At 51.8% G+C, this 15,659-nt stretch overlaps 1 protein-coding gene across 2 annotated transcripts in view; it reads left to right on the forward strand.

The window, feature by feature from the left end:
* The window catches only part of SLCO2B1 (solute carrier organic anion transporter family member 2B1), a 52,568-nt gene that overhangs the window by 16,693 nt on the left and 20,216 nt on the right, over positions 1-15,659 (forward strand). For both annotated transcript variants that reach the window (XM_012745089.2, XM_012745093.2), the window contains 4 exons: positions 1,191-1,353; positions 4,344-4,577; positions 4,810-4,908; positions 7,392-7,582. In XM_012745089.2, the coding sequence (XP_012600543.2) occupies positions 1,191-1,353; positions 4,344-4,577; positions 4,810-4,908; positions 7,392-7,582 (687 nt within the window). The remainder of the gene's footprint in view (positions 1-1,190; positions 1,354-4,343; positions 4,578-4,809; positions 4,909-7,391; positions 7,583-15,659) is intronic.

Genomic DNA, 15,659 nt, shown 5'->3' on the forward strand with positions numbered 1-15,659 from the left:
AGCTATTGCCTGTCCCAGGAGGGAATCAGAGAAAGTCACTTCTACAGTAGTCAGCTGGGTACGGTGGCTCATGCCTGTAATCCTAGCACTCTGGGAGGCTGAGGCAGGAGGATCGCTTGAGGCCAGTTCGAGACCAGCCTGAGCAAGAGCAAGACCCCGTCTCTACAAAAAGTAGAAAAATTAGCTGAGTGTCGTGGCACGTGCCTGTAGTCCCAGCTACTCAGGAGCTGAGACAGGAGGATCACTTGAACCCAGGAGTTGGAGCTTGCAGTGAGCTATGATGACATCACGGCACTCTAGCCAGGGCAACAGAGCGAGACTCTGTCTCAAATCAGACAAAGAGTAGCGAGAGAGGCTTTAATGACATCAGGGACAGAACCTTCAGAGCTCGGGGATGGGGGAGGGAGGGACACCACGAAGTGTCTGTCCTCAGAACTGCCCAGGGATCCACAGGCCTCTGGGGCCCACAGCCAAGCAGAGGAGCAGAGGAGCTGCTTTGGGTGGATTTGGAGATCAGAGTCCAGCTGTGCCTAGCTCCTCCCTTGCCAGATGTTTTCACCTAGGGAGCAGGAAGCTGTCTCTTTCTCCCCTGCCCCTGGCAGATCCTTGTGAAATTCTCTCCCCTTGGGTAATGTGTCATACTCCTCCCAGCCCAAGGCCTGCCAGCTGCATAGCCTCCCCAGATGTCCCTCGGCACCCCACCTCAGGTCTCAGACATGGGAAGGGAAAGTCCTTGCCTTGCTTTGGGACTTGGGCATGTCACCCGGGTCTCTGGGCCTCTGTGTCTCATCTGTCAAGTGGAGAGTGCCTGTCCTTCCCGAAGTCAGTCTGCCCCCTGCCCCTCGGCTGACACTGCCCCCACCGCTAGTGAGGAGGCTGAGGCTCACCCTCATGCTCGGCAGGAAGCCACAGAGCAGATGCACACCCAGCTTGTGACGGCAGAGGCTGCCCCTGCCGGGCAAGCTCTCAAGTCCCCTCTCCACTCTGCCCTCAGTTTTTCTCCCCTAATGAGACAGTGGAGCCCTTCCCAGGAGGACCCAGAATCGGTATTTATAAGAGGGACTCAGGTGATTCTTATTGAGTCCATTATACAGATGGGAACTGTGAGGTTGACAATGGAGACAGGGGTGGTACAGGCCACCAGCCCTGGGCTCTGCTCCATTTTAATGCGCCACCTCGTCCCTTTGCAGGTGGGGAACACAGCTTTTATTGTGTTTGTGAGCTACTTTGGCAGCCGGGTGCACCGGCCCCGAATGATCGGCTATGGGGCTGTCCTTGTGGCCCTGGCGGGCCTGCTCATGACTGTCCCACACTTCATCTCGGAGCCGTACCGCTACGACCACACCAGCCCCGGTAAGAGCAGGAGGACCGGGCAAGAGAGGCTATGAGCAGCTGCGTCGCTGTGCATGGGGCTCGTGCACAGGCCTCCATCGGACAGGGTGGCCCCGGGTCCCAGGTGGCCTTCTAGTCCTCCCTGGTGGCCCTGAGGCATGGGGTAGGATGAGGCCCAGGGCAGGGCCTCACTTGATGAGGACATGCTTGTATGTCACTGGGTTTTTTTATTTTTTGAGGAGGGAGTGAATATATAACACAGCCTATTTAGGGCCTGGCATGTAGTAGCTCCTCAGGAAATGCAGGCAGAGTGATAATAACAGTGTCACACACTGCTTACCATGCATTGGACACTGCTCTGAGCACTTTATGTGTGATCATGCATTTCATCCTCACAAAAAGCTGAGACATTGATGAAAGAAAGAATGTATGAGTGAATGAACAAATTAAAAAAATGAAAGAATTTTAGACAAGAATAGTGAAGCCCTGTTTAGCCCAGTGGGATTTTGTTGAGGGCCTACCTGACAGATGGATGCCTGTCCCTTAGAGAGGGACCCAAGTAGCCTGAGCATTCACTCTGTTTCTTCCCTCTCCTAACACCCATCCATCCATCCATCCATCCATCCATCCATCCACCCATCCACCCACTGATCTACCCAGCTACCCCTCCAACCACCTATCCATCCATGCATCTATCCATTCACGCCTCCATCCATCCATCCATCCATCCATCCACCCATCCATCCATCCACCCACCTATCCATCCATGTATCTATCCATTCACTCCTCCATCCATCCATCCATCCATCCATCCATCCATCCATCTATCCATCCCATCCATCCATCCACCCACCCATCCATTTATCTATCCATCCAGCCAACGGTCCACCCCACAAACCCTTAATGCTGCTTACTTTGTGCCTGACCCTCTCAGGGGGACTCAGTCCCTGCCTCCAGGGAGCTCCCAGTCTGGGAGAGGAACAGAGACAAACAAACCCCCCAGTGTGTCAATCGTGTGAGGGAAGCACAGGGTTGGGAGGAGCCCACGCCCCAGCCTGGCATCAGGAAAGGCTTCCCAGGGGAAGAGCCTGTCCGAGGGCATCCTTCCTCCCTCCCACCAGCTCATACCCCAGGAGCCCCGCACTGTGCAGGACCAGGGCGTGGAAAGATGAAGCAGACGTGACCCAGTGGAGTGCAGGATTGGCATGAGCGTGTTACGAGGTCCAGGGTCCAGCCCCTAGGAGATGGCAGAGGCAGCCATTAGAGCCCTGAGTGGAGGAGGGACACTGGCAGCTGGAGGGAGCTGGAGGGGTGGCATGTGAGAGGCAGCTCAGAGAGAAGGCGGGCATTGCAGGTGGCAGGCCGGGGCACGGGTGCAGTGGCGGAGAAGGGGAGCGCAGAACACGCATGAAGAATGCGGGGTTCTCGTCTAGGCCTGAGTGGAGACTTGTCAAGAGGACCGCTTGCAAGGCCAAAAGTAATACTGCCTCCCATTTCTTTCCAGAATTGTCACTTTAACAGAGCTTTTTCTGTGCAGGGTCACACACGTTATTCTTCCTCTTCACTGTCATACGACACCCTCTGCCATAGGCTCCCTGAGAGCCCAAGCAAAGCCCTTCTCCTGTGTGAGCCTCAGTCCTCACAGTGGCCCAGAGAGTGGGTGAGACTCGAGGGTCTCCAAGCTCCCGTCCCGCTCTGCCACTGCAGGCTGTTTCCTTCATTCATTCTGCATCCGATATTTACAGAGCTCTCTTCTGTGCCAGGCTCCTGCAAGGCCCTGAGGACAGGGGGCTGGAAATGTCAGACATGCTCATACCTAATGTCTAGTAGGCACTGTGCAGGGCGCACTTGCCACTGCCACTCTCCACGGTCACGGCCCCCGAGGCTCAGAGAGGGCAGGAGCTTCCCCAAGGCCCACCAGCAGTAGAACTATGACACCTATGACAGCAGTAGAACTAGGACACCTGTGACACCTCCATATAGCCCTGCCCTGGGGCCCCTGCTCTTAATTATTGAATTACTCTGCCTCTGAACTCCTTATCTCTGGAGAACTTCTAGGAGATTCACTTTTGAGATGAAGAAGCTGAGGCCCAGAGTGGGACTAAGTCCCTGTTGAAGTCACACCATGAGGCCCAGGCAGCCTCACTGAAGGCTTACGTCCGGGTTCTCGATCTTGGTTCACAGGGCTCTTGGCAGTCGGTGGAGTGGCTCTGGGGGCCGGCTGCCCCGGCTCAGAGTCCCTGCTCTATAAATGGAGGGCCACCAAGAGAAGGCCACCGCTACACACACATTTGGGATAATAATAGTGTAAGGGTCTCCTCAAGTGTGCTCACCACATATTGGTGAGCTGCACGGAACAAATGTCTAGTACTAAATTAAGACATTCTTTTCCGTACTCTGCATCTGTGTCCCAAGCTGGCACTGAACCTCCCCAAGGTGAATGCCAAGGCCCACACAGCCCTCCACAGTCCAGCCCTGGCTTCCCTCCCCTGCCAGACTCTGCCTGCAGCACCGGCCTCGCCCTTGCTCTTTGTGATCTCACCATTCCGAGCTTCTCACTCTACCCACTCCGTGCCTTTCAAGGCCCTGGGTTTTGCCTATAGCGTGACCTTTCCTTGGAACACCACTCCCTCCCTCTCTGGGAAATCTTGTTTGTTCTGCTGGCCCCAGTTCAAACTCTACCTCCATTGACTGCCCCACCCCAACCCAGAGCCACCGTTGCCTTGGTGCTGTCAAATGCCTCTGCTCAGAAACGCAGCATAGTGCAATTTAAGAGCGTGGACTCTAAAGCCAGACCACCTGGCTTCCAATCCTGGGTCGACCCCCTTGCGTTGCTGTCTGAGCCTCAGCTTCTTCATCTGTGAAATGGGGTGATGAGAGCACACATCCCTGAAGCTTGTTATAGAGATGAAATGACTTATGTGCACAGTACTTAGAACAGTACCTTCCATGGGTCAGTGCTATTTAAGTCTTAGCTATTGTCCTCCTATTTTTTTATCGCCATTTCTCAGAGGATATGCCACAGGACTTCAAGGCTTCCCTGTGCCTGCCCACGACCTCAGCCCCAACCCCAGCCCCCTCCAATGGCAGCTGCTCGAGCTACACAGAGGCCCGGCACCTGACTGTGGTGGGGATACTGTTCTTGGCACAGACCCTGCTGGGCGTGGGTACCGTGCCCATTCAGCCCTTTGGCATCTCCTACATCGACGACTTTGCCCACAGCAGCAACTCGCCCCTCTACCTCGGTGAGGACTGGTCCCACCCCTTGGCCTTGGAGGGTCAGGCCAGGCTCAGGTGGGAGGAAGAGAGGTCCAGGGTGGGGGCTGGGCATGGCCTCCCTGACCCCTGCCCCGTCTAGCCCGTTCTCCAGCCCAGACCAGGGGGATGCACAATTCTTGCCCATTGGAGAGGGGGTGGGCACCAATCTGCGGAGGGAAGCCAGGGCCGCAGGGTCCTAACCTAGGCTTTGTGTTGCAGGCATCCTGTTTGCACTGACCATGACAGGGCCAGGCCTGGCCTATGGGCTGGGCAGCCTCATGCTACGCCTTTATGTGGACATTGATCGGATGCCAGAAGGTGAGCCCCAGGAGCACACATTTGTCCCCTGGGACACACAGACGCTAGCTAGCTAAGTGCTGGTCTCATAGAGACACAGAGCCAGGGGACCTAGGTTCAAATCCCAGCAATACCACTGACCTTGGACGTGCCTCTTAAGCTCTCCGAGCCTCATCTTTCCCGTCTCTGAGGTAAGCTCCGTGCTGCCTCTCCCAAAACCGCAGTCGGCCTCCAGTGAGGACATGGGGACAGACTGTAGGGCACCCTCAGATGAGGGGGGGGTCACTGATACTGCCCTGTTTCACACCCGCTTTGCTGCGCCCTCAGCCCGCGCTCACACCACCGTGCAGTGGACAGAACACGCCGTCTTGGCGGCAGCGGGCTCCCGTCTTTAGGGGGAATCAAGACTCAGGTAAAATAGAGAGGACGACGGCACACTGCAGAGAACTTTTTTAAAGTTTTTTTGAGACAGAGTCTCACTGTGTTGCCCAGGCTAGAGTGCCATGGCGTCAGCCTAGCTCACAGCAACCTCAAACTCCTGGGCTCAAGCGATCCTCCTGCCTCAGCCTCCCGAGTAGCTGGGACTGCAGGCATGCGCTACCACACCCAGCTAATTTTTTTCTACTTTTAGTTGTTTGGCTAATTTCTTTCTATTTATAGTAGAGACAGTGGTCTCGCTCTTGCTCAGGCTGGTCTTGAACTCCTGAGCTCAAGCAATCCTCCCGCATTGGCCTCCCAGAGTGCTAGGATTACAGGCGTGAGGCACCTCGCCTGGCTGAGTGCTTTTAGAGCAGGACTCAGTGACTTGCTGTGTTACCTTGGGCCTCTCTCAGATGGGACATTCCCTGGGTGACCTCTGAGAACCCTTCTTGTTCTGACTACCGCAAAGTCAGGGGCACCATTTGGGAAACGGTAGTCTCTGATCCAGGTGGTGGTCAGAGTGGGCCAAGGAGTGGGACTGAAGCTTGGGCGGAAAGTGGCCAGGGGAGGATTCCCATTAGAACACGTCCCCGCGGCATCTCAGCTGCCTCCTGCTTCCTGCCTGCTGCTACTGAGAAGTCCTGTCGCACCTGGAGGTTTTCCTGGAGGCCTTGGGAGCCTCAGGTGACAGTGTATGGCTGGATGAACATGCAGATGCTGCTTCTTGTTTTCCAGCCTTTGCCCACAGGTGTCTCCAGCTGAGACAAGTCTGGGCAGCTCCGTGTAACAGTCACTAGGGATAGCCCCGCACCACCTCTCTTCCTTCTAGAAAAAGGTGCCATGTCTGGGTTTTGGTTGCGATTCCTCTCTCCCCTGAAGGAAAAGTCCTGGGAGCCGGAGTGGAAAGGGGGGTGTTTTCTGACGCTGTTGACGTCACCCTGGCAGGCGGGGCATCTCCACAGGCAGATGTGGCGTTTCTGTGGCTCCGACTCCCAAGTCCTTTTTCATTATGGGGTATTCCATAGGATGGGCGGATGCTGCAGGCACAGACAGGCATTCGAGAACTGGAGGAGTTAGGGAGGCGCATGTGTGAGCTCTCGCCAACCTGGCTCGGGGGCAGGGGAGATGTAAGTGAGGAGCGAATCAGGTCTGATCAGTGCAGAAGCCAAGCCCTTCAGCACTTTATAGATACACTGCTGAGCGCCACCTGTGTACTCTGGCCCCTTCCCAGGAGGAGCTCAGGATCAAGCACCTGGGAACCAGCTCGGCACAACTGGGAACACAGCTCGGTGTTAGTACGCGTCTGCATTTCTATGCAGTATTTGCGGATGTTGTGGGGATTGAAGGAGAATGTGCCCGGCTCAGCCTTGGGGTTAAGATGTTTGACAGGAGATTTGCACACGCTAGTCAGGAGGCACACCTTGGATAATCTAGTCCTAAGTAAACCTGGTGGGGGATCAAAACCACCTGGGCAATTCGTTAAAGGTACAGTTGGTCCCACCTTCCCACCCCACCTGTGGTCAGCCTAAGCAGGTCTTCATTAAGGCCAGGTATTTTTGACAAGTCTCCCTGGGGACATTAATCATCATGCAGGTCTGAGAACCACAACAGTAGTCCTAACCATTATTTTAATAATAATCATCATCACAACAGTGACAGGAAGGAGGAGGAGGAAGAGCAAACATTTTTATAGAACATACCCTTCTAAATGCTTTCCATGTGTTAGTTTCTATAATTCTCACAACAGCCCTATGATATAGGAAATATTAATATCTGTATTTCACAGAAGAAGAAATGGAGGCACAAAGTGGTTAAGCAGCTTGCCCAAGGTTATGAGTCAGTAACGGAATTCAGACCTAGTGGTCCATTTGCAACCTTGACCACTAGACTACATTGCCTTGGTACTTGAAGAAACCAAGTCCAGAAATGGTCACACAGGATATAACTGGCAGAGCCAAGACTGGAACTCAGGTCTCCTGACTCCCAGCCTGGGCTGCCTCATGTCTCAGAGGCCAGTGTCAGGGTGGTGGCCTAGAAGTGACAGCCTACCCTGACCCTAACATCACCATGGTCTTCTCTTTCAGGTGGTATCAGCCTGACCACAAAGGACCCCCGATGGGTGGGTGCCTGGTGGCTGGGCTTTCTCATCGCCGCTGGCTTGGTGGCCTTGGCTGCCATCCCCTACTTCTTCTTCCCAAGAGAGATGCCCAAGGAGAAGCATGAGCTTCACTTTCGGCGAAAGGTCTTGGCCATTGCATCCTCAGGTGTCAGCAAGGTAAACCACGTCCTTGTCTCCTGCCCCAGCCCAAGCTCCAGCCCCACCCACTTGTCCTCCTCTGTCACATTACACTTCATCCCGGCACTGCACTTCACAGCTTACCAAGCTTGTTGCTCCCAGGCACCACTGCACCCTCCCACAGCCCTGCATGGTGATAACACCCGCCCCTTCCACAGTGGAGGAGGGCAAGGGCCAGAGAGGGAAGTGACTCACCCACGACCACAAATCCAGCAAGGGCAGCATGGGATGAGAGCCCATGCCTGTGGGAGTTCATGCCCCTCCCAACGACCACTGTGCTGCAGCTGCTGGGCTTGTCATTGTAACGTTTTGTAAATTCAGAACATGCCATAGGAATGCTAAGTGCTTGAAGGGTGGGTGGGAGGGTCTGGGAAAACGTCCCTGAAGAGAAGGACTTTAGCTGGACTTTTGATGATTTGCCGAAGTGCAGGAAGGAGAGGACAGGCATTCTGGGTGCAGAAACAATGTGGGCAAATGATTTGGCTGTAGTAATGAACCTGGCCCTTTCAGGGACAGTGAAGGGAATGAACATGTCCTGAGTGCCTCCTCGGGCGAGGCCTGGTTGGACACGAGAGGTCAGTACACGGAGGGTAAACAGCAACGGAGCCGACGCTCCGGGGATGCCTATGGAAACCCCACTCGGCTCAGAAAAGGACACTGAGGCCCCGCCAGGTAGGGGCATTTGCCTAAGGTCACAATGCTGGTAGGAGAGGGCAGGACCATGTGAGCCATTGGGCAGGATAGATGATTCCAGGCCAGGGGCCTCCAAATTTTCCAAGGCCCAAAAAACAATAAATTGACTCTGAATTAAAAAGAAAATGACAAAATAGAAATGATTTCTTTTAAGTTTAATTATAGGTCACTAATATAAACTTCATTAACTTTTCTTTAATATTCATACACATTTCATTACATTCTGAAAATCTGTGGATTAGATTTCCTCTTTCCCCAAGAATAGGGGGTAGTTGTTAAGAAATCACAATCATAAATTAAGTTACTTGTTGCTAAGTGGTTCTCATTTCAAAGGGACCGTTTATAAAAATCCTGTTGACTATTTTGCAGTGAGAAAATTTCTCTTTACTGTGACAGGCTGGTGTACTTGGATGTGTTTGCTGTCAGGTGGGAGGGAGGCTGAGGGCAGGGAGCCTGATGAGACAGCTGTGACAGTGGTCCAGGCAGGCAATGGTGCACCGGTGGTGAGGGGCTGGGGACGCTTTGGGGGCTGGGGACGCTCCTCCTCCCAGGAGGAGGACTGCTCAGACTTGGGTGCTGCTCTGCTGGAGATGTCCCCGAGATAGTGATGCGCTGGGCTGATGCTGAGATGGGGCGCAGCTGGCTCAGAGGCGGGGGAACAGGTGCTGGGCAGAAACCAGTTTCAGGGGAAGAAGGCAGCTTGGAACCGCAGACTGTTCTTTCTGGTTCTGCCTAGCTCAAGCCAGTTTGGAAGAGATGGAATTCTTGAAACTTGGGGAAGAGTTCTTGGAATTGGGAGTCATCAGAGAGGAAGAAGAGAGCCTGGGTTGCTGGTTGCTGGTCCTGAATTTGAGCAGAGTAGAACACCATTTTGGCGATGGGGGTGGGAGGGGGGCGGATGGGTGGAAGAAGTAAAAGTTGGGGGTGGGAGACTGTGCTGAGCTCAGTCACATGTCTGCCGAGTGACCTTGAGCAGCAAGTCACTTCCCCATTCTGTGTTGCTGTGTAAGATGCTGAGGCTAGATTCCCGGAGCCAGGCTGCCCACCTCGGGTTCTGAGAATGCACGATTCCCTGAGTCGAGGCTGCTATGATTCAGAGATTCGGATTATAAGAGCCGTGTCTCTGTAATGCCTTGAAACCAGGCTCCCCGGCTGTGAACCTGTCTGGCTGTCTAAATTCATTCTGTCAGCATGGTGGGGGGGTAGTGCAGGGGGGGAGTGCGGGGGGGGGGGGAGGGGGTGAGAGGTTCTTTTTAAAGAATCGAGGGCTGAGAACATGATGATCTGCTTCCAGCAGCTCTCAGGCAATAAATATTGATGTGGAGGAATTGTTCCTCCGCCTCCTTGAGGCTGCCTTGCTCGGGCTGCTTGCAGTAACACAGGCTGGCCTGCCGCTAGGGCCACTGACAGGAGGCGGAGGGGCCAGGAGGACAGGCTCAATTGGACAGGATCAGCTGCCAGAAAGTCCAGGTCCCCAGACAGAGGATGTGTCCCTTCTGCAGGGAGAGGGGTGGGTAAAGGGAGAAGTGAAGGGGAGGCTATTTCTGAAGTTTCTTTCAGGCATCCCCTCCCAGGCTCGAGGCTCCGGGGTCTCCTAAATACCGTTCTAGAAGAAACATGGTTTTTACAGTTTTATCCAGGAGATGGCTGTGTGTAATATAAGAATCACACGATCCACAGAAGGTCTCTGACCTCAGTCTCCTTATCTGTATAATGGGAGGCAGAGTGGACAAGGTCCATCAGCTCTGATGGGTCCATGCTGTCTCCTCCGAATGGCTCCCTGTTTCTGGAGCAGTGCATGAGCATTTTCCAGGGGGACAGGAGGGTGCGTCCCACAGTGCCTGTCCCCAGGAGCTCTGAGACAGCAAGGGAAGGCCAGATGCAGAGATGGGAGATAACTGCTAACGTAGTCACGGTTTCTCCCATGACTGTGGGGTTCTCTGCCTGGGGCAGGAGGCATTAACAGTCCCCATAGAAAAGAGTATGAAGTGGGGGGCGGCACACATGGCATGGGACAGGGCAGAAGCCCTGCCTTCCTGCCTTTGGCTCTGTCCCTGCATCTGTGACCTTAGAGCTCAGGTGGCCACCAAGACATCCTCCTACGAATGATCCAGGACAGGCCTGCCTGACCTCTCTCTAGGCCTCCGTCTCCCCATCTACAATCAGCCAGTCCCTAAGGTCCTGTTGGGCCCTTGGACTCCTGGCAGTTGGCTCTGCAGGGTCTTATGGAGTAGAGATGGTCTCTTGGTGCTCCCTGACAGCCCCATCTGTTGCTGTGGTGGTAGTGTCCCCATTCCACAAGCAACCCTCCTGTGCCCTTCGTGCCCTCTGGTCCTTTTGAGAACCTCCCCTGGGGCTAAGAGGCTAAGAGGGGCTAAGAGGGGCCCAGCCAGCTACTTCCTGGCAGGGAGGCCTCTCCCATCCAGGGTCCCTGTCCCTGCCCAGCCTCTGAGCACCACTGGACTCTGTGACCTTCCCTTGCTTCCTATTTACCAGGTGTTCGTGTGTCTGCTATTTCTGGGATGTCTCTGAAAGTTTGGGGTTCTAAAATTATATGGTTTTAAAGTTCTGTGTTCCTAATAGAGATTCTCAAGTACCTGTGCCCTATTATTCTAAGATTCTGTGCCTCAAATGCTCTGAGACTCCCCAGATTCACATTTCTAAATGGCTACAGTTTGGGCTGAGACTCTGCCAGTCTACGAGTCCACTGCCTGCTGGTTAGTAGCCTCAACGCTCATCTTTGGGAGAATGGTCAGGGTGGGGACAGGAGTGGGAGGTGGCAATGGTCCTTCAAACCCAGGGCTTAGGGCTGGTCTATTGGGATTTGCACAGCCTGGAGTTCCCCATTCCCTGGGACTTGTGTTCCCACTGCAGTCTCTGAGTTCTGAGATGGTACAGGTCTTTTTTGTCCCCTGTGTCCCTTCCTTGCAGGCACCACCTCTAGACACCTCTCTTCTAGCCTAGGAGCCCTCTTGTGTCCCTCCCCATCCCTGGCAGTCCAGGGCTTGTGACTTCCAGTCTCTAATGTGGAAGGGCTTGAGTGATCACCCAGTTGAGCCCTCACTCCATCCCACAGATAGGGGTATTGAGGCCCACAGAGGGTCAAGGACATTCGCAGAACTTGGCCAGCACCACTGGTCCCTGTGTTTGCCTGCACAAGGCCAGGATATGGCCCCAAAGGGCTGAGAAGGGCTCCTCCCTCAGCACGTAGAGTGCATATAGAGCTTCTACACACATCAGGGCTGGAGGCCACTTTGGGGTGATCTGCTTCAGTGGTTTTCAAACTGCACCCCACAGCACCCTAAGGACTAAGGGCCTTCCATCCCTATACACAGACAGACACACACACACACACTTTCTCTCACTCTCTGCTTTTATGTGTTTTTATACCAGTCTTTAGAATGAGATTTCAATTGGGTAAAAGGTTCTGTTGCTAAAAACACAGCTGATCTAGTTCAATATCCCTATTTGACAGAGGAGCAGACTGAGGCCAAAGAGGAGAGAGATGAAAGGTAGCTGGTCTGGCCCAAGAGGCACCGCCCGAATTTCCTCAGTGTCTGAGGCACCTGCAGTAGCAGGGATGGGGCCAGCTGTGGCAGACGCTGGACACAGGGGGTCTGCACCATAGCGGCCTGGCTCTGCTCCTTACTAATTCTGAAATCCATAAAATGGATATAACCATAACATCTAGATCTTGGAGTTTTTGTAAGAATAAAATGAGGTAAAGTGGTGAGGTGAGTGGTTCAATGCCAGACATGCAGGCCCAGTCTTTCCTTGATCAAACCAGATCTCAAGGGGAAAAAAATAATAGAAAAATTGCTTTTTTTCTAATATTCTTCTATGTTAAATTTTTTAAAAATTTTTAAAAAAATGTTTAATTGACAAATAAAAACAATATGTATTTATGATATACACTATGATGCTTTGATAGACATATACATTGTAGAATGTCTAAATCAAGCTGTGTGACACTTGCATCACCTCATATACTTGCCGTTTTTGTGGTGAGCACACTTAACATCCACTCTCTTAGCAATTTTCAAGTGCACGATATATTGTTAGTAACTGTAGTCATCATATGTGCATAGATCACTTGACCTTTTTCCTCCTGCCTACCTGAGATTTTGTGCCCTTTGACCAACATCTCCCCAGTCCTTTCCCTACCCAAGCTCTGGTAATTACCATTCTACTTTCTGCTTCTGTAAGTTTAACTTTTTAAGATTACACATATCTCACTTAGTGTAATGTCTTCTAGGTTCATCCATAGTGTTGCAAATGATAGGATTTCCTTTTTTTTTTTTTTTTTAAAGGGCTGAATGCTATTCCATGGTGTACATGTACCATGTTTTCTTTCTCCACCTTCCATTGATGGACGCTCAGGTTGATTCCGTACTTTGGCTATTGTGAATGGTGTTGCAGTGAACATGGGTGTTCAGATATCTTTTCAACATACTGATTTCCTTTCTTTTGGATATATACACCCAATAGTGGGATTTCTGAATCGTAAGATAGTTCCATTTTTAACTTTTTGAGGAGTCTCCATACTGTTTTCCATAGTGGTTATACTAATTTACATTTCCACCAACAGTGTGCAAAGGTTCTCCTTTCTCCACATCCTCACCAACACTTATCTTTCATCTTTTTGATAATAGCCATTTTAACAGATGTGAGGTAATAGCCCATTGTGGTTCTTCTAGGCCTTTCTATATCCTACTTCCACTATATTCATAAAAAGTTTAAGACAGCATATACCAAACACAGGTACAGTACCAGTAAAATGGTAGCAATTAGGCTAACATTTATTACTTTCCACTACATGATGTTCTAAGACCTTTGTATGTATTATCTCATTTAATCCTCATAACCCCCCTACAAAGTAGGTACAGTTATTACCTCCATTGTACACCTGGACTCGAGTTACAGAGAAATTAAATAACCTGGTCACATAGTTAGTAAATGGTGGAGCTGGGATTCAAACCCAGGAAAACTCATTCCAGGACCTGTACTAATGAATCAATCAACCAACCAAGACTAAGGAGCAAGAAAAATATAAATAAGAGCAAAAGATTAATAGAATGAGAGAAACAACATAGATGCATGGACTATAAAGATTAATTCAATTGATGTGGTTGAGCCACTTATTTGGTTTTGAAATTTCTGGTAGCCAAAGCCAGAAGTGAGTTTCATTCCCCATAGAAGCTCAGATCTCCACCCTGCTAAAAAACACTATTGCCATGTCGGGAGGGGTTGAAAGTTTAGCAGTTACCCCCGTCCCTATTGCTTGCATGATGGAAGCCAAAGGCAGGCAGAGAGATCAGTATTATCTACCAGAGTCTGCACTGCTCCGTGGCACTGGGGACCCAGCACCAGGACAGAGCCTTCTAGGAACTCAGCTCCCCACAAGGGAGCTCCTGGGTCCCTAGAGGCCCAGCAGACAGTAGAGCCTTCTGTGGGCTGAGCCGCACACAGCGTGCCTTGTCCTGCAGGCTTGCAGCGGTCAGTCAGCACACAGTGCCAAGAGGGGAAGTTCTAACAGCCCCCTCAATCCAGGCCTGCTGACCTGGGCAAACCACAGCCCAGATGGGTTGTGCACCAAGCCCTCCTCTGAGCAGAGGCACAGTGTTCCTGTTTCTAGAGCCCGCTATTAGTCAGCAGTCCTCAACACAGATTAGTGGGATTAGCGGTAGGAGGCAGAAACCCACGGAGAGCACAGAGGACAGGAGCTCAGGACAGTTAGGGCTCCCAGCACGCACAGAATGAAGCCCAGATGTCTTAGCCTGGCTTGCCTCCAGGCCATCTCTTGCCCCCACTGCATCCTACATGCAAGCTCTCACCACAGTGTTTTTGCTCATAGTATGCCCCTGCTTCAAAAGACCTCTCCTGTCCAGGTATGGTGGTTCATGCCTATAATCCCAGCACTTTGGGAGGCCGAGGTGGGAGGATTGCTTAAGGCCAGGAGTTCAAGACCAGCCTGGGCAACATAGCGAGACCCCATCTCTACGAAAAATTAGCTGGGCATGGTGGAGTGCTCCTGTAGTCCCAGCTACTTGGGAGTTGGAGGTTGCCGTGAGTTCCAAAGTTGGAAGTTGCAGTGAGCTATGATCGGACCACTGTACCCCAGCCTGGGCAACAGAGGGAGACACTGTCTCAAAAAAACAAACAAACAAAAAAACCCACTTCTCCCTTTTTGTCTATTGAAATCCCAAGGCTCGGTTCTCCCTAGATGCCTTCCCTGACCACCCAGGCCCCGAAAGTCTGTCCCTCCCCTCCTGTCTCCAAATTTCATGTTCTTTGGAGGAGACAGCAGGAGACAAGTGAGACAGGGTGACTAGAGAACCTGGGTTTGAGAAGCTGCTCTGCCAATAACTCCCTAGGCGACACCTATTCCTTTGGGGTCTCAGTTTTCTCTTCTGTTAAATACGTGCAGTGATAATCCCTGCACCAGATAGACTGTTGTGTGAATGAAATGACATGGTGCATGTGAAAGTGCAGCGTAGACCTCACAGGGAGAAGATGACACTGTAGTTGTTTTTGCTGTTTATGTGGGGACAAGGAACTCAAAAAACTCTGCTTGTCCCTGAAGGGTGAGCCTGCCCCTCCCTGGTAAGTTACCGTCTGTCCCCTGCCCCTCCTCCTTCCTTCCTGGGGCGACCAGGATGCTCTTCGCACCCTCTCCTGCAGCTACCCAGGCCCCTCCCGCCGCTGTGCTGTCCAGACGCTCTCCCAGAGTGTGGCTGGGACTGAGGAAGGAGCAGAGAGAATAGGCTCCCTATTTCCCCTTAAGGCAGAGCATCCAAAAGAAATAGCACGTGAGCCACGTATGTAATTCTAACTTTTCCAGTAGCCACATTCAAAAGTAAAAGAAATTAATTTTAATAATATATTTTATTTAATCCACTATATCTAAAATATTCTCATTTTAGCATATCATAAATATAAAAAATTAATGATGAAATATCTTTCATTCTTTTTTCTGCATATTAAGTCTTCAAAACACAATGTGTATTTCATACTCACGGCAGCTCTCAATGTGGACTAGCCGGATTTCAAGTGCTTAGAGCCACACGTGGCTGGTGGCGGCTTCATCAGACAGTACAGCTCTAAGGTACAGATAAAGAATAGACCCTGGGTGCCTCGTCCAAAGAAATAAGACTTAATTGGTGGGATTTGAGGCCCCTTCAAATCACACCACAACGGTACTTCCTAATTCTGCCCGGGCTGCTGGCTGATAGAGCTTAGTGGATAGAGCGTGAGTTTTCTACTCAGGCAAAGTCAAGCTCGGATCTGAGTCCAGCCATCCATCTCTAGTCGTGGGGTGTAAACAAGTCGCCTCAGCTCGGAGCTTGTTTGCTCACTTGTGAAG

This window comes from Microcebus murinus, chromosome 4, assembly GCF_040939455.1.
Source record: "Microcebus murinus isolate Inina chromosome 4, M.murinus_Inina_mat1.0, whole genome shotgun sequence".
Classification (NCBI taxonomy): Eukaryota; Metazoa; Chordata; class Mammalia; order Primates; family Cheirogaleidae; genus Microcebus; species Microcebus murinus.